This window comes from Hyaena hyaena, unplaced genomic scaffold (assembly GCF_003009895.1).
Source record: "Hyaena hyaena isolate Hyena2069 unplaced genomic scaffold, ASM300989v1 scaffold_21, whole genome shotgun sequence".
In the NCBI taxonomy this organism is placed as follows: Eukaryota; Metazoa; Chordata; class Mammalia; order Carnivora; family Hyaenidae; genus Hyaena; species Hyaena hyaena.
The window spans coordinates 201,539-219,869 of record NW_024080653.1 but is presented as its reverse complement, the minus strand read 5'-3'; the positions used below and the strand labels follow the sequence as shown (position 1 = coordinate 219,869).

Below are 18,331 nucleotides of genomic sequence, written 5' to 3'. Positions count from 1 at the left end.
GCAGTGGGCTGGGCAGGGAGTGAACTGCTGCACCCTCCCCACTCCCACGGCCTGGGGCTACTGAACGTAGCATGCACAATGTGCTTGGGCCAGGGGCCAGGCCCTACTGGATTCCCAGATGGTGCCACCCTGCCCTGCACGGTTCTCTTCCTTGCTCAGCTCTTACTTGGCAATGGCCAGAAATGCTAACTCCACATTCATGCCCGTCTTGGCGCTGGTCTCCATGAAGGGGACGCCGTACTCCTGCCAGGAAGAGAATGTCCTCAGGGCCAGCCTCTGGCCACCCCCACCTCTTCACCCTGCCCAATGGCAGTCACTTACCCTGGCCAGTGTCTCTCCGTCCTCTGAACGGATCACCCTTTCACTGCTCACATCTGCCTGTCAAGTCCAGGTGGGTCACTCTGGGGAAGAAAACCTCCACCCCAGATGGCCCCTCTCCTGCCCAGGCTGGCCCTTCTTTTGCCCAAGGAGCAGCCACTGACTGCCCTCTGCTGGTAGCCTGTGGGACTGCAGGTGGTGAGGATTGGCCCCCAGGCAGGGTTCAGGCTGAGTTACCCAGCTCCCAGCCAGAGGATCTCCCTGCCACTTGGTAAGATGGGAAACTCTTCTTTGCAGGGGTGTGGTGACCAGCCTCAGAAGGGTGACAGTAGTTGGGACTAACCCTTGCTAGTTTTAGCTCCTTGTGTGTGACCCTGCTTACTATGATCTTTGGAGGCTGAGCAGCTGGGCATCCCTGGATCTCTCAGACAGCACCTGGACTTTCCCTGGAGGGGGCCATTTCCAAAGCTTTAAGAGGTGGGCTGAAGCTGCCAATAAGTCTGACCTTTGCTGGGGAGTCTGGAAAGAAACCTGTGCTGGAAGGATGTCCACCTAACCCTCTGGGGCAGCTATGGGGCTGGGTGGAGCGAGCGGTGGGCAGTGGGGCAGGCGGTGCGGGGATGGGCTCGCTCACCTTGTTGCCAAGCAGCATGATCACCACATCCTTCTGGGCATACTCATGAATCTCAGTGAGCCAGGCCTGTGGGAGACCATGAGCCGAGCCAGGCCATGTCTGAGACCCAGCCCTTCTCTCCTCCCTCTCCCCTGCCCTTCTTCTGTCCTGTTGGTTTTCCTGGGCTACTCACTGTCCTCCCTGAACTCTCTTATTTGCATATTTGTTCTGGCCTCTCCAGCCTTGATCAGTCTTTCCCAGCCAACCCCAAACACTGCAACTCCCCATTCTATAGTAGATGGAGATGGCAGAGTTTATCTCATAAATCAGCTGGGAGTCACCAGCGATTTCCTGGAGTGCCCCATTGAGGATTCGAAGGACGCATCAGCGCTCAGTGATCAAAAATACTGTGATCCATTAGTGATGTCTACCAGGAGCATGAAGTCAGAGGTGGCAATGGGTGCCACAGATTTCCATCCTCTTTACAAGCTGCTTTATATCCATATGTTCTGGTTCCTCCCCCTACCTCACCCCTGTTTGCCCAGCAACCCCTTGAGGTCAGGCAGCTGTGAAAACTTTATGGTGCTGTGCACACAGTCAGTGCTTGTACTTGTTGAATTTTTATCCCTACTCTCTTAATAGTTTGGTGGGGACAGAACTGCTCACTGCCTGAATCACTTTCTTGCAGCCTGGGCTGGATGTATGGATAGACTTTCCTGTGTGGGTTCTTCCCTTGGCCTCTGTGGGTAATTGTCCAGGGTGGAGCTGGGTACTTTCTGAACACTTTGTCATGAAATGCACTCATGAATCATGGGCAGGGCTAAGCAGGTGGCACTGGCACCCAACATGTCCACGTGCTGCCCAGGAGCAGTTTATTACTTCTGAGTCACAGCTCAGGTGTTTTTCAAAAGGCAGCGGTGTTTCGTGCTCCACCCCCTCCCTATAAAGCAGGAAGTAGCCCCCGGCCCGCAGAGGCCCTGCCCGGGCTGTTTCTGGGTGGCCTGTGGAGGAGACCTACCCGGATGTTGTCGAAGGAGGACTTGTTGGTGATGTCGTACAGCAGGAGCAAGGCTGCAGGTGGAAAGAGAGATCACACAGGGGATGTGGGACAGAAGGCTGGGCATTGCGAGTGGGCCGGGGAAGGACTCACCCTGGGCATCTCGGTAATAGGCGTGGGTAACGCTGCGGAACCGCTCTTGCCCGGCGGTATCCCAGATCTAGGAAAGGACGGGCAAATGGTCAGAAGGAGGCAGTGTGCAGGGGCTCCAGACCCACTCTGGAGTGTAAGAGATGTGTGAGGAGGTGGGCTGTTTCCTGCTGTAGGTGCTCAGCGGCTTCTGAACATCCGACGGTGTCCTGGCCGGGGGCATTATTAAGTTCTCAAGCTCAGTCAGGCTATAGCCCCTTCCCTAGCCCAGGATTTGGGGGGCATCCTGTCTCGAGCATATGAGGCCTGGGAAACTGGTGGTGGTGGGGAGCTGAAGCAAGCAGAAGCTTGTCTGAAGGCACGTTGAGCTGCCTAGGATAGAAGAGAGGGTGCCTGGGAACCGCTTTTTCAACAGACATCAAACAAACAAAAGCCGTTTCCTCTGGGCCCCACAGGAAATTGCCCCAGGCGGAGGGCAGGGCTGCGGGCCTTTTGTGGTTTGGGTGAGGAGCAGGGGCGGGCCCCACCATCACCCCCCTTCCCCTCCAGTCTCTTCTCACCTGCAGCTTCACCCTGACACCATCCACGGTCACCACCTTGTTCTGAAAGAGAAAAGGGCAGAGGGTGGATTTGGAAAGCAAGGGAGGCTGGGATCCTAGGCATCCTACTGAGCAGCAGACATCCTGCCGGTCGCTCCCCAGGGCTAAAGGGGGTACGGTGAGCCCCAGAGACATCTCCAGCCAGATCACCCCTTCAGGGCAGCAGGATCCTGCTGAAGAGATACCCCCATTACAGAGTTCTCCCTTCTGGGGACTCGTCTGCTAACGTGCCAGGGCCAGAGTCCACGAACCTGCCTGGCTCTCCCCAGACCTCAGCAGGCAGCACAGGGCTGGGCACAGGGGGAGCCCTCCCTCTTCCCCACCCCTACCCTCCTGGAGCTCCGCCCCATCCCTCCCAGGCGAGCCCTTAGAGGTAAGATGCCCCCAGCATCCTGAGCACTGTGGAGGCTGGATCCACAGGGTCGGCTTTCCTCTAGCTGCTCACTAGTTCTCCAGAGTGAAGCTTCCGTTCTCTTCCCTTCGGAAGGGAGGGACCCAGCGTCTGCATAGTCTCCCTCCCCCCACCCTCCAGCCTGGGTTAGACCTTACTCCCTGGAACTAGAAGCTTTGTGCTGCGTCCCTGCTGCAGATCTGTAAAGATGGGTTCCTCAAGATGAGAGGGAGGGACACTGGTGAGCTGCTCTCTCCCCACAGGGCCAACCTGGCCCTTCAACCTAGTGTAGTGCTGTGCTTCTGGGAACTCCAGAAAGGCAGGGAGACCTCTGAGGACTTGCCAGAGGGGCCCAGCTCAGGGGGCAAAGAGCAAGGGGACCGAAGGCCAGGAAACTCAGCTCACATCCTGGGATGTGTCTGCCCTGCTCTAGGGACAGAATTGTAAGACTTATCCCGTAGGTTGGCCAAGGGCCCACCATGCTCAGACTCCTTGAACCTGGCCACTTCTGTGGTCCCTAGGGGAGCACCCCTGGTGCCCTCTGGACAGAGAGCCACAGCAGCTCTGAGCAGCCAGGGCAGGCAAGGAGAGGACAGCACCCTGGGCCTGAGCTGTGGCCCCCTTGGCTTGCTGCTGGCAGCAGGAGCCTACAGCCACCTCACCCTGAAGTCTATGCCGACGGTGGCTATGAAGGTCCCGGACAGGAAGGCCCCATCTTTGAATTGGATCAGGAAACAGGTTTTGCCAACGCCTGAGTCTCCCAGAAGCATCACCTAGGAGATGGGGGCAGAGGCAGTTAATGGGCAGTCGGGGCAAATTTCTGGGCATCCAGGGAAAGAGGGCCTGGAAAGAGGGACAGAGAGCCAGGGGAAGATGCTGTCAGCACGGAGGGGCACCTGCTTCTGGAAAGCCGCTGCCTTCTCCCTGCCTCTCCTCTCCACTCCTTGGCTCGGCTCATTTCTCAGGCCCTCCCTCTGACTCTCCTGTTCTCACTCAATTTCCTGGAAGCCTGTGTTGAGACCTCAGCACTAACAGGTGAGCAAATGTGCTTGGGGGCTCCATTTATCTGGTCTAGACCCTGGCCACATTCTCCCCTTGCCACACACTAAGCTGGGATTCCTCTCTGTCAGTGTGAATTCTACACGTGTGCGCCTGGGTGGACGGGGCTATAGTGCCCAGAAGGGAAGTATTAATACCTTGGACAGGGATTCCCACCCACTGTCCTTTGCAAGGGCATATTCTAAAATTATGACTGCTGGGTTTTTTTGGGTCACATTTACCTGGAAGTTCTAATGACGTTTAATGTTTATAAATGGGTTGCATCCACTAGGGAGGGTTGAAATTGATACCGAAATGGGGAGACAATGAATTTGAAGTTCCTTCTGCAGAAACGTCCCAAGTGGGACAAATAGGTGCAAACTGGCCTCTCCTGGTCCCTGTAGGGAAGGGAGTGTGTGGGGGTGGGTGTGTCCCTCCCCTTTATTGTCTGGCCAGTCACTGCTTATCTATCTTCTTTTGAGGACAAGTCGGGGCAGGGGAAGGGAGCCCTCTGCTCAGTCATTCCTCAATCTTGGATAATGGAGGTCTGGACCTAATGCTGGAATTTTCCCAATTGGTTGGTTACATACTTAAAGGATTGAGCATGGACTAGGCTTGAGTTATTTTCCTGCTGTGGGCATGATGCACTGGGGTTGGCTAACTTTGGTGGGAAGGTAAAGGGCCTGAGCAAAAGGTATGCCGAGGCTGGGGTCCTAGCTTATAAATGGCCTACTGATGGACTTTTGGAAGATTTCTTAACCCTTCTGTGGCATGGTCTCCATGCCTCCATGACTAGCGGGGAGGACGGGTAATTTCACTGAGATGTCTTTAGAGTCTGTTAATGCCTAGGACCAATAAACTGCCCAAGACTCGGGGAAGAGTGGCCCAGGGCTGGGTACTGCCTGCCTGTGGCCCCCATTCCCTCTAACCGGGCCCAAGGAGCTCCAGCCAGGCCCTTCCCAGGCTGGCCTGCACTCAGTCTCCTGGGGCAAGCCTGGGGGGAAGACCGGCTGCTGGAGGCCAGGGGTCAACTCGCCACAGATGCTGCTTGGCCCAGGGGAGACAGAGGGCTGTGGCTGGGGAGCCCTCTGGAGCCCGCACTCTTCCCTGGCTCCTGGGTCCTAGCCCTTGAGGGGGAAGGCGGGAGGGAGGGTGATACTTTACAGACCGAGGCTGCCTTAGCAAAAGGTGCCCACCACCCACCCAGCCTGGCTATTCTACCAAACACAAACAACTGCCCAGCCTTGCCACCTCCTAGGCAAACAGCCCAGCTGGATCATCAGGTCAGGAGGTCAGGCGGTCTCCTCCAGCCTAGGGGCTGGCCCTTAGCAGCTCCCCCTCCCCTGAAGGCAGAGGAGCCCATTTCCTGCCACCAGCCCACACAGGACGCGCCTATCTAAACGGCTCTGGGTGAGTGACTTGCAAAGTGGCTTCCCTTGAAACAAGGGGTGAGGGGTAGTTGGAGGCCTCAGCTTCTAGTGAGAGTGAGCCTGGGGTGGGGGTGGGGGAGGAAACCAAGGCACAGAAAGAAGCAGGTCTCCTTCAAGGCCCCACAGCATTAGGCAGAGCAGCCTCTCACTCATCCCCAAACTTACAGAGGAAGATTGGAAGCTCTGTGCTCCCTCAGCACCTCTTTCAGAGTTCTGGGTACCTGCCTCCACCACGTGCCCCTCGGGGTGGGGTGGGGAGGACAGATAGACCAGTCTGTCCTCCACCCTCGCCTGCTTCTGTAACAGGGCAGCCCTGCAGAGGGAACGGGCCCCAGAGAGCAGACTTCAGCTCTCCACAGCGGACTTGTGATTAACCAACAAAATCTTTCTCGGGTTCTACAAATTCCCAGGTGGGCCTGCATTTTGATTAGCAACATCCTCCTGGAGGAAGGTGGGAGGAGTGGTTGCAGGAGTGGAAAGGGAAAGGGTAGGGCTTGGGGGCAGCTGGGGACCTAAAGAGATTCAGGCCTAAGGCCTTGAAACTGGAAGTGAAGTCTCAGCTGAGAGCTTAGCTGGGAGAAGGGCATATACGACAACTGCTCCGCCGCCAGGGGGCGTCCTCTCTATTTCCCAGCGTTTGGGATGCCTGTGCCAGGACCGTTGGGCGCTTAACCTTTACGGAGAAGCATGGAGTTCCCGGGAGATCACAGCGACGAGGGTGCGGCAGGAGAAACCTGGGGTGCGGTCCGCTGGGGGTGCGGGGGGGGGTCAATCACTCCTTCCGATCTCCGTCTTCCCACCCTCGCTGAGCCAGCCCAGGCCTTGGCAGTCTCCACCCTTCCTCTCTGCTCCGGGAAACCCGGCTCCCTGGGGGAAGGGCTAAAGGCAACGCAGACGCAGCGAGCAAGGGGCTTGGGCCAGGGTCTCAGGGCAGAGGGCGCAGGAAGGGGTGGCCCTCAGAGCCGGCTGGGGAGTCCCCAGTACTGGGCACAGTGCCCACCCACCTTGCCCGTGACATCGTAGCTCGGACTGCAGGGCGGGGAGTGCTCGGGCCCCTCTCCATCCCGGGTGGCAGCGGCGCCAGACATGCCCGTCACGTCCCCTCGACGAGAGGTGAGCTAGAGCTGGTGGCGGGCGGGGGACAGCGCAGGGACCGCCCCGCCTTAGGCTCCGCCCAATCCTCCCACCCTCCACCGCCGCAGCCCGGACCCCCGCAGGCTCCTCCCTCCGTCCCGCCACCCAGAAGACACCTGCCTGGAGCAGGCTGTGTCTCGAGGGCGCGGACGACCGCAGGGTCAGCGCCAGAGGGGCAGGCGAGCCCCGAGCAAATTGGCCCGGTTTCGTGCTCTGAGGACGTGGGCCGAATCCAGCCCGAGGACCAGTCCCCAAAGGTCGCCAGCGGCCCGGGTTAGGTTCCCACGGGGAGCGGTCCCCGGAAACCCTTGCGCCTGTAGCGCAAGGCCAGACTGCGCTGGGACCTGGGGTCGCTCGCCCGGGCTGCCGCTGCCGCTGCCCAGCGCGGCCTGCAGGCGGCGCCCGAGCTCCGGCCAGCTGGGGGCCAACGGGCGTCCCCGGGTCGCGGTTGGGGGAGGGGGTGGGTTGGGGTTGTGGGCTGGGGACGCCCCGGGGGCAGCGGGGCGCGACTTTTGAGAGGCGGCGTGCATTCTGAGGACAGCGCTCCGGCAGTTTTGCTTTTGCTAATGCACCCGAGCCCGAGCTCCTCTGAATGTAATTTTTATTTACCCACCGAAATTCACCTTGCAGCACATTTACATTGTGGGGTTTCGCGGCCCCTTGGTGGGTGTTAGGACTTTGACCCTTTAGTGCAGATCACCTCTCATTTCTCCCTGACCTGTTGGGCTGTGTCCTGAAGGTCCCATTATAGGAGAGCCTCCCCCTCACCCCAAACCTCCCAATCTAGGGCACCCCTGAAGGCAGGGCTGGCCCTATTCACTGCGTGATTCTCAGCCCCTGGCCCTGAGCAGGCCTTAAATATTGAGTATTAAATGAATTCATGGAGCCATGGGTCATTTTGAGCAGAGTCTCAAGGACATCCCGGGAATCTTGCAGCTCCTGGTGGCAGACAGTGGGAGCGTGCCCTGGGCTGCCCACGGTGGGCCTCAGGGGCTAATCTTAATTATTCCTGTGCCAACATTCTGCACAAGCACACATAGCTTACCATGGAACGGGGTGGGTGCATTATAGCGGGACTGACCCATGACTGTTGGGGGGGGGCAGAGAGGGGCCTCTGTACCTTTTGACTTAGGTGTGGGAGTGGGGGTGGGGTAAAGGACAAGGGGCAGGTGGGGCTTAGGAGTGATTATAGGTCTGATGGGGACTGTGTGTACACCTGCCTCTAGCCCTCTGAGTGTTGGCATTGGCTGGAGCTATTTTCTGGAGCTGGGCTTGCCATAACCTCTTGTATACATAGGGTGGGACTCAGCCCTATATGGGAGCGGAGAAAGGCCCAGAACTCTGCAGAGGTGCGTTTATCGCCTGCTCTTTGGAGGCAAGAGTCTCTTGCTGCAGATACCGCCCCAGTACATTCAGTGTGTCAGGCTCTGAGCTCCGGAATGCTCACACGGGAACCCTGCAGCTATGAACACATTCAGAGCCAGAGGGTAATGGCCGAGGAGAAATGAGAGAGAGGAAGTGGCATGGCCCTTGCTCACCTTCCACTGCAAACCACAGTGTTACAGGTGTCCTTCAAAGCCTCTGTTGAGGTCCCAGCCTCTAGTCCCTGAGAATGTGACCTTATTTGGAAATGGGGTGGTTGCAGGTGTGATTAGTTAAGGTGAAGTCATACAGGAATAGGGTAGGTCCTTGATCCAATAGGACAGATGTCCTTGTAGGAAGAGGAGTGGACACGCAGGGAGAAGCTGGTCGTGTGAACACAGACACAGAGATCGGAGTGGTGCATCGACAAGCCAACCAATGGCAAACATCGCCGGGAGCCATCAGAAGCTGGAGGAGGCAAGGAAGGACCCCCCCCCCCCATCCCCTGCCCCCAGAGCCTTCAGGGGGAAATGTGGGCTTCTAACTTCCAGCTGTGTTGTTGGTTTAACCAAGACCCTCCTTTGTCCTGTGGTAGGTTTGGGAGAGCCAGCTCTGTCCTGTCTCAGCCTCCTTCAGGCTCGCAGTGTGATCACACACTTTCTTCCTTCTTAAGGGCCAGATGCCTTGCTTTTCTTACCAGGAGAGTGGCAAATTTGGAGGTCCCGCCCCTCTGCTTCTGTGGAGTGTGAGTCACAGTCTTCATGCCCACATCCACACCCACATTCACCCCACTGTCCACCCTCTGAGTCTGACAGGCTGAAGGATGGGCGTGGAGTCGGGGAGAAGGCTTGTAGCTGTGAGGGCTCCCCGTGACCTTGTGTGCTGAGGGGCAGACTGGGCACGGGCCCAAGGTGGGGGATGCCTGGTGTGGCAGCCTGGTCCAGGGCCCCAGGAATTGCCTGGGCAGCCTTGCTCTCCTGGGACTCAGCCCTGCCCTTCCCAGCACTCCGGAGCCCGGGTGTGGGCGGACCCTGGGCACTGGTGTCTCAAGCTGGAGTCTAGGCTCTGGCACACTCACTGGCCAGGCTCCCATTTCGGCTTTGCTCTGAATCCCTGGCCATCATGAGTCCTTGCTCTGGCCCAGCCAACAAGCCCAGTTTCTGGGGCTCCCCTTCTTGCTTCCTGTCAGCGTGACCATCCCAGTCACACTGGGAGTGTGGTCCTTCAGGCCCTGTGCCCTGCTCTGTCCTGATCCTGAGGAGATCCTGGAAGAGCCAGAGTGCTAAAAATAGAACTTTGACCCTTGGCCTGCCAGCTCCGTAGAACCTATGTGATAATGTTGCCAGTGTTAAATTTGGACTGTGCTTAAAATTTTAAGCCATCCCTTTGCCTTTCCATCTTCTTCTTGCCCTAGAAGGTAGACCTGAGCAATCTGTGTCAAGATATCCTTTCAAGGGGCACCTGGGTGGCTCAGCTGGTTAAGCATCTGACTCTTGATTTTAGCTCATGTCATGATCCCACAGTTCATGAGTTCGAGCCCTGCGTTGGGCTCCATGCTGACTGTGCAGAGCCTGCGTGGGATTCTCTCTCTCCCTCTTTCTCTCCTCAAAATAAATAAATAAACTTAAAAAAAGAAGAAGTTTTCAGGGGCTTCTGGGTGGCTCAGTTGGTTAAACATCCAACTTTGGCTCAGGTCATGATCTCACGGTTCGTGGGTTGGAGCCCCGGGTCAGGCTCTGTGCTGACCACTCAGAGTCTGGACCCCGCTTCAGATTTTGCGTCTGCCTCTCCCCTGCTCACGCTCTGTCTCCCTCTCAAAAATAAATAAAGATTTAAAAAATTTTTTTTAAATAAAAGAGGTATTCTTTCTAGTTTCCAGTTGTGTTCAGCTAATGGGGAGCCCCAGGAAATGTGGGGGCAGGAGGAGAGCAATTAGGAGGGAGCTGACCTGCATCCCAGACTAGCTCCCAGGAGGGTTGCCATGAGTTGCTGTGTTCCTCCACTGAAGGTCACAGCTCCCGCCAGCTAGCTCTATCCATGAAGACTTTTGTCCCCAGGCTCTGGCGGTGGTGCTCCCTCCTCATGTTTTTAGGCTAGGGCTGGAGTGGAGGCCCTGTGCTATGCACCGCCAGTGCATGATACCTCCTTGTTCCGCAATATCCTGCTTCCGCCTTGGTAAGTAGTCTTCTTAAACCTCCCTGGGGACGTTGGCTGGCTCAGTCGGTTAAGCATCCGACTTTGGCTCAGGTCATTCACGATCTTGCGGTTCATGGGTTTGAGCCCTGCCTCGGACTCTGCTGACAGCTCGGAGCCTGGAGCCTGCTTTGGATTCTGTGTCTCCCTCTCTCTCTGCCCCTCCCCCACTCACAGTCTGTCACTCTCTGTCTCAAAAATAAATAAAACATTAAAAAAAAACACCTCCCTGAATGATCCAATGTGAATGTCCACCTGTTTCCTGCTGGGACCCTCACAGAGACACACCAGGGCCCCAGAGTCTCGAAGGGCTTACTGTGAATCCGATGCCCACGGTGGCCGAGAAGGAGCCGGGGATGAACTTGCCCTGGTCGAACTGAACCAGCAGAGATGTCTTTCCCACGCCACTGTCACCCACCAGGATGGTCTGAAAGGGAGCAAGAGACGGGTGAAGGTCTGCGGTGTGCTTCTGAGATGCCACGGTGGCTGTGGAAGCGGGCTCTTTCTAACGCACACACACACAGAAGTGCACATGTGCGCGCATGTACACACACACACACACACACACACACACACACCCCAAACTCTTGATTTCCTATCACGGCCACTGAAGAAGCATGAAAGCATAGGAGGAACCTTGTCGCCCCATGTTGATGGACATCTGAAGTGACCCTGAGAACTTGCCTCTCAGACTTCCGACCAAGAGGGCATACTGACCGAGGGCCCACCGTGGACTCTGTGGTCCCCCACAGCGTGCTTGCACCGAGGCCATGCGTCTTACGGGCAGGTCTGTTTCTGGGAGACACAGGATTCCCCTAATGGCTGAATTTGGCTTGAGGATTCCCTCACAGTTTTATAGATCCTTCCAGAGACTACATGGTGGTCTTGGACATTTTCACACAACCTTCCTGCCCTTGGGGTCATACCTGCATCATGATCTGCGGGCTCTCCCTGCCTCTCCCAGCTTTCTATCCTATTTCTTTCATAAGTATTTCACTTAATAAAATCCTGCACTTGTAATTCCCTTTGGCACCAGCTTCTTGGAAGAGAATGTCTGGAGATGTGCCTTGGGAAGAGTTTGTACTTGGCCCTGAAGCAAGGCATTGGAGATACAATATTTCAAGGGGAGCAGAGTTTCAGAAAGAAGGGCACGGCTACTTCTGTACATGGAGGAAGTAGCAGGGAGAATTAGCCTGGGGGCCACCTGGGTGGCTCAGTCGGTTGAGCATCCGACTTCAGCTCAGGTCATGATCTCACAGTTCGTGGGTTCGAGCCCCGCATCGGGCTCTGTGCTGACTGCCAGCTCAGAGCCCGGAGCCTGCTTCGGATTCTGTGTCTCCCTCCCTCTCTTACCCTCCCCGCTCACGCTGTCTCTCTCTCTCTCTCAGAAATAAATAAAACATTAAAAAATTAAAAAAAAGAATTAGCCTGGAAGGTCAGGTGCTATATTTGGAAGAAAATCATAACAACAGACAGGAAATATACTTTCACCTGGAGGTTGGTACTCAAGAGGCTCTCAAAGAATGAATGAATGAATGAGTGGGTAAATGCCTTAGTTTCAAAATGGATCAGAGCTACTTTCCAAAGACAACCCTTCAAGATCATTGGAAAGGTTTAAGAGGTGCCAACTCTAGCTGGACTTGTAAAACCATAAAGATGTAAAAAACCAAAAATGTAAAAGCATAATGATTGACAGCTTCTCCTGGGATTGAACCCATGGCCCCAACTCTGTTTGGTTCTGACAGTGGCACTGACTCGGCAGCGGGGCAAACATGGGATTTTTTGTGATGTAGACTTTGAATGTCCCTTGACTGGTCTCCCACACCCACTTCCCAAACCAAATTCGATTCAGCTTTTATTTCCTATTGAGCTAAAGGGCTCCATTTGTTTGTTGTCTTCAGTGGCTTTAATAATTTACATCTCAGGGACGCCTGGGTGGCTCAGTCAGTTAAGCGTCTGACTTCAGCTTAGGACATGATCTCACAGCTCATGGGTTTGAGCCCCACATCTGGCTTTGTGCTGACAGCGTGGAGCCTACTTGGGATTCTCTCTCTTTCCCTTGCTCCTTGCCCCTCCCTCACTCGCATTTTCTCTCTCTCTCTCAAAAATAAATAAATAAACTAAAAAAACCAATTTACATCTCAAATCCAACTTCCTCAGGCTTGAAGAAGGGCTTCCTAGAGAGACTATTCCAGAATGTGAAGGCTCAGTCCACTCATGTCCACCTTTTTCATTTACTAAAGGATATAACACACTGACATTCTATTACCCTTTATCTTTTTCCTTTTCTTTTTCAGGGGGAAGGATTCCCTTTCTTCTATCCTCATATGAAAACATTTCCATCTTCTTGAGACTTTCTCTGGTTTAGTGGGAACACAGTCCGGGATGACAAGGTTCAGCGTTTTAGGTCCTGCTGAATCCTGTCCGGGGGTATGGGCAGGATGTTGCTGCTGTGTTTTGGTGCAGAACTTATAAGAATCCTACATTCAAACCTGGCTTCCAGGTTGGGAGGAAGATATATTTGTCAAGGTAGGAAGTAGGAAGATAGGACACACTTGATTCAATCATCAAAATTTTTTAATATTTATTTTTGAGAGAGAGAGAAATAGAGACAGAGCATGAGCGGGGGAGGGGCAGAGAGAAAGAGTGACACAAAATATGAAGCAGGCTCCAGGCTCTGAGCTGTCAGCACAGAGCCTGACGCGGGGCTTGAACTCACGAACCATGAGATCATGACCTGAGCTGAGGCCGGACGCTTAACTGAACGAGCCACTCAGGCGCCCCTTGTTTTGATCATTTTTAAGGTTGACTTAGACATATGGTCTATGAATGTCCATTTGTATTCTAAACATTGCGGATGAGTCTGCCTAAATCCGTTACCTTAGATACACAATGGAGTTATTCTCTCCACTCAACAGTTGCCAGGATTTTCCTGAAGTTTCTCCAGGTTAGCCCCAAATTTCACTGCTTGGAGAAGCTGAATGTCAACTTTGGATCCAGAATTTCCAGTGCACTTTCCCTCCTCTGGAGCATTTGTGAAAATGTTAATTAATCATGGTTCTAACAGAGACCTCTGTGCCAACTTTGCCACCAAGTGTTTATGTTCTGGCTTAAGTCATTTGGTTTATGTTTATATTTGGCTCCATCCATTTCATAAATAATTTGAGGTGGTTAACAACAAAACTGCCTATGCCAGAGGGCAGATAAAGGTACCGCTTGAGCAATCTTCCACCCCAGAGTGACCTGGCTTGTTCCTATAGCTGAGCATTACATTTGCTTCTAGATTTCCTGGCAGCCGCAATAAAATGGGAAACAAGATGAGGTGTGTAGTACTTATTGCCTGAGTCTTTTCAGTCAGTGAATATTTTCTGCTGGCCTGCGATGTGGAGAGGAATCTCTTATGTGGCTTCTAATACAAGGGGTCTCAAGTGACAAAACAGGCAGTTGTGATTTTGCAGGAAATGTGAAGCTTCTCCTATAGCTTTTCTATTGACTCTTGCAAAAAGCCAGGGCCTGACATTAAATCACACTTCAGCTCAATGGGAGCTGGGCAAATGTTGCCTAAGCACCCTGCTTTCCTGTGACTTCCTGATTTGGGGGAACATGTAGGGGAATGGGGTGACTGCCCTGGCTCCTAACGGGCTCTGAGTAACCTTCTTAACAAGACAGGAAATTCAGATTCCATAAATAAAAAGATTGATAGATTGAACCACACAGACATAAAAATTTCCTAGCTGACAGAAGACACCAAAATGAAGCGAGAAATGATCAAGAGGAAATATTTGCAAGATGTATGACAGACAAAGGGTTAATATACATAGTGATGTAAAGCGCTCTCAGAAGAAAATCTCAGTAGGAAAGTGAACAAAGAATATGATCAGGTAGGTTTTGTGTGTGTGTGTAAATGTGTGTAAATTTGTCAACTTGGCCAGGCTATAGCACCTCATTATTCAATTCAACACAAATCTATATGATGCTGTAAAGGTATGTTATAGATGTACAGATGATATATTACAGATATACAATCAGTTGACTTGTAAGTCTTCAATAATTGGGAGGGGGCTCATCCAATTAATTGAAAGAACTTAGAGCAAAACTGAGGTTTCCCCGAGGAAGAAGAAATTCTGTTCAAAATTGCAGCATCAGCTTCTGCCTGAGAATTGTCAGCCTGCCAGCCTCCCGTAGTCACATAAGCCAATTCCTTGAGCTAAATATCTCTGAATATATTTCATCCTGGCATGTTTCTCTGAACCAGTATAACACATAATGCTTTGGTAAAAGTATGGTAATGGTCAATATTGGCTGAGAACTGGGGAAACAGACACTCACACATACACTATTGGTGGGAGCATACGTGGGGGCGTTTTGAAGAGCAATTTACAATATCTATCGAAGTTACAAATGCTAATTCCTTTGACTCAACAGTTCTATGGCTTTATTGGACCAGTTCACCAAGAGATGTGTGCAAGGATGTTCACCGTAGCATTTCTAAGAGCAAATAATCCGGCACCTCGGGCTGCTTAAATAAACTGTAGAATATTCGTGCAATGCAACACTGTGAAGCCGATAAAGAATGAGGTAGGGGCTCCTGGCTGGCTGGCTCTGTTGGTAAAGCATGTGATTCTTGATCTCAGGTTCATGAGTTTAAGCCCTAATTTGGGTGTAGGGATTACTTTAAGAAAAAACAAATGAATGAGGTAGATCTATATGTGCTGTTTGGGAAAAATGATATTATGGGATAAAAGAAGAAGGGGCAAGAAGATATGCTTGTGTGCGGACTTATGTTGACTTCACTTAGATAAATAATGCAATTATATGGGTGTATATGCTTTTCTACGGGGAGGGAGCAAAGACTGACAGTGACTACGGGACAGGAAATGGAGAGAAGAGTTTTACTTTTTGCTTTATCTCTTTCTACCCTGTTTATTTATTCACTTATTTTAATGCTTATATATTTATTTTTGAGAGAGAGCGAGTGAGCAAGAGAGCATGGGCAAGTTGGGGAGGGGAAGAGAGAGAGAAGGAGACAGAGAATCTAAAGCATGTTCCAGGCTTGGAGCTGTCAGCACAGAGCCTGACACGGGGTTCCATCCCACAAACCGTGATATCATGACCTGAGCCGATGTAGGACACTTAACCAACTGAACCACCTAGGTGCCCCATATCCTTCTAAAAAATGTTTATTTACTTTTGAGAGAACACAAGTGGGGGAGGGACAGAGAGAGGGGGGGACAGAGGATCCGAAGTGGATCTGCACTGACAGCAGAGAGCATGACTCAGGGCTTGAACTCATGAACTGCAAAATCATGACCTGAGCTGAAGTTGGATGCTCAACCCACTGAGTCACCAAGGCACCCCAGCTTGCATTATATTTTAATGTTTTTTTTTTTTTTAATTATTTCTGAGAGAGAGAGACAGTGTGAGCAGGGGAGGGTCAGAGAGAGAGAGAGACACAGAGTCTAAAGCAGGATCCAGGCTCTGAGCTAGCTGTCAACACAGAGCCCGAAGCGGGGCCCAAACCCATGAACCATGAGATCATGACCTGAGCTGAAGTCGGACGCTTAACCGACTGAGTCACCCAGGCGCCCCCCACATATCTTTTAAAAAGAAGTGTTAACTGGGAGTATTTCAGAGTGGGCATTATCAGCCATGTTTTCTTTTTGTACTTTTCTGTATTAAAAATCCCTAATAAGTGTAATAAACTGGTTAATGGAATAAATTCATACATGAGTAATCCTTTACTTATCCTGGAATAAATTGCTTTTCCACAGAAAAGAGTAAAATGTTGGTTTTGGATATTATATATATATATAAAATGCCCAGCACAGAGCCCAATGAAGGGCTTGAACTCACAACCCTGAGATCAAGACCTGAGCTGAGATCAAGAGTCTGACACTTGACTAATTGAGCCACCCAGGCACCCCCACATACATATATTTACCACCAGTTGTCTTTGCATGGGAGGATCAGGATGATTTAAAAAGTTTTCTTTAGGGGCGCCTGGGTGGCTTAGTCGGTTAAGCGTCCGACTTTCGCTTAGGTCATGATCTCGCGGTTCGTGGGTTCGAGCCCTGCGTCGGGCTCTGTGCTGACTGCCAGCTCAGAGCCTGGAGGCTGTTTCACAGTCTGTGACTCCCTCTCTCTCTGACCCTCCCCTGCTCACACTGTCTCTCTCTCCTAAAAATAAATAAAACATTTAAAAAAAAATAAAAAGTTTTCTTTATGTTCATTTATATTCCATTCTCCTTCTGTAATGAACATACATTCCTTTGTAATTCAGTAGTATGTCTATATGTGTTGGAGGCAGTCTGTGGTGAGTAACGCAAATGAAAGCAAACAGGAATGCCAATGTCTAGCCTAACTGATGCTTGGTTTCATTTTTTCCAAATAAATCTAGCCCACTACTTGGCGCTTAAAAAAAGATCAAGTTCTCTGGGCAGAGGGAGCCTGAATGGTAGCAATTTCACTTTGTCGATTTCAGTGAGACCCTGAGGGGGTGGGTGGTAAAGCAGCCTACGTTCTGTCTTCAAAGATCTCATGGAGCTCCTTCACCTCGTACTTGCAGAGGTTAACCCACTCTTTGGAGATCTGTGTTTTTCTCAGAAAGAATCTTTGCCTCTGTTGGAGTGCCTGGAGAAGAACTTGGTGGAGACTCAGTTTCCCATTCCATAGCCTGCAAAAAAAGGGCATTAGATCTGGAAAATGTGGAGGTCAGTACTATCAGTGACTGGCTTTGCTAGATCAATTTCCAGTTCTTGATAATACATTCTTTCATTTTGGGGGAACCTATTTTAGAAATAGCCACAGAGTGGATACCCTGCTGACAACCAGCTCAAGGATGTGCTGTCTTATTAACTCTTGGATGTCAGATTCCCTCTTCATTGTGAGCACTGAGCAGGATCGAAGGGCAGCTAGCTTCTCTCTCAACTCCTCCAGCAGGAGGCAGGATGGCATGCTTTACAAGCCAGACCTTGAATCCTGGCTTTGCTAATTACTAGCATGTGATCTTGGACAGTTACTTGCTCTCTGAGCCTAGATCTCTTTATCTGAAAAATGAGAATAACATCACCTTTCCTCTATATTTGTAGTGACGATCTGATGTGATAACTATATAAAATATGGAGCATAGCACATAGCGGGTAGAAGAGATGAAGTGTGGTTGGGTCCCAGGTGAACTGAAAAAGTTCAGAATGGTGGTTGAGAATGGTTATGGTTTATGACAGTCCACGGTTCCTCAGCAGACCTTACAGGGCCAGGGGGTAAGGATGACAACGTGCTGAAAATAGTTCATTTGTTTATTCATTTTCCAGAAATTATTTATTGAGCATCTATCATGTGCCAAATGTGCTTTCAGCCACTGAGGATACAGCCCTCATGCATCTTCTAATCCAGAGTGGGAGAGACCCAACGGAACCAGTTCTTTCAGTCGAGGACTTCCTCCACCAATGAATAGTTTGGGTTCTGAAACTATTGCAGTCAGCAAGTCCAAGGTGACCAAGAGAAATAGCTTGAGCAACTCTCTGTTCCTTAAAACCAGGAGAACCCAATAAATGCATCCACATACACATGCAATACACATACATACACATGCATACATGTGTTCACACAAATTACCATGGCACATACAGTGTATGTACACATTAATAACATACATGTGTGCACACACAGCACTAACAGGCCAATACATGTATGTATATATAGCTCCCACACATGCCTACATATAAACATGGATGCACCACACATGTATGTGTGTGCATACACACACGCACACACACACAGGTACTTTAGGAAAAGGGAACCTCAGATGATCCACCTAATCCTTTCTTTCATAGATGGGAACATGAGAACCCATGGAGGGAACTGTCTCATGCAGAAGTCAATGGCCAAGCTGGGACTAAGGCCCCCAGTAGGTCGTTGAGGATTCAGGGTCCCCAGAACAGCCTGACTTTCCTTTAGTCTCCAGAGGCATTTGTTTCCACTCAGACAATTCTCTCTTTTTGATGCAAAAGGGAATCCTCCTTGGGTAAGCTGGGCCCAGGAGTGAGGGCAGGGCCACAGGCAGTACCTCAGATGCTGGTCACTCCTTACCAAATACGCCCAAGAAAG

General features: G+C 51.8%; 1 protein-coding gene across 3 annotated transcripts in view; it reads right to left on the bottom strand.

The window, feature by feature from the left end:
* RAB37 (RAB37, member RAS oncogene family) overlaps positions 1-18,331 on the bottom strand; it is a 59,139-nt gene that overhangs the window by 1,660 nt on the left and 39,148 nt on the right. The window contains exons 1-8 of one of the 3 annotated variants that reach the window (XM_039226398.1): positions 6,541-6,677; positions 3,731-3,841; positions 2,639-2,680; positions 2,082-2,148; positions 1,950-2,002; positions 953-1,018; positions 322-378; positions 167-243 (exon numbers count right to left, since the gene is read on the bottom strand). In XM_039226398.1, the coding sequence (XP_039082329.1) occupies positions 167-243; positions 322-378; positions 953-1,018; positions 1,950-2,002; positions 2,082-2,148; positions 2,639-2,680; positions 3,731-3,841; positions 6,541-6,624 (557 nt within the window). In that variant the 5' untranslated portion in view covers positions 6,625-6,677. Of the gene's footprint in view, positions 1-166; positions 244-321; positions 379-952; positions 1,019-1,949; positions 2,003-2,081; positions 2,149-2,638; positions 2,681-3,730; positions 3,842-6,540; positions 6,678-10,541; positions 10,653-18,331 lie in introns of those variants that run through there. The other 2 variants (XM_039226399.1, XM_039226400.1) reach the window with 2 other exon arrangements.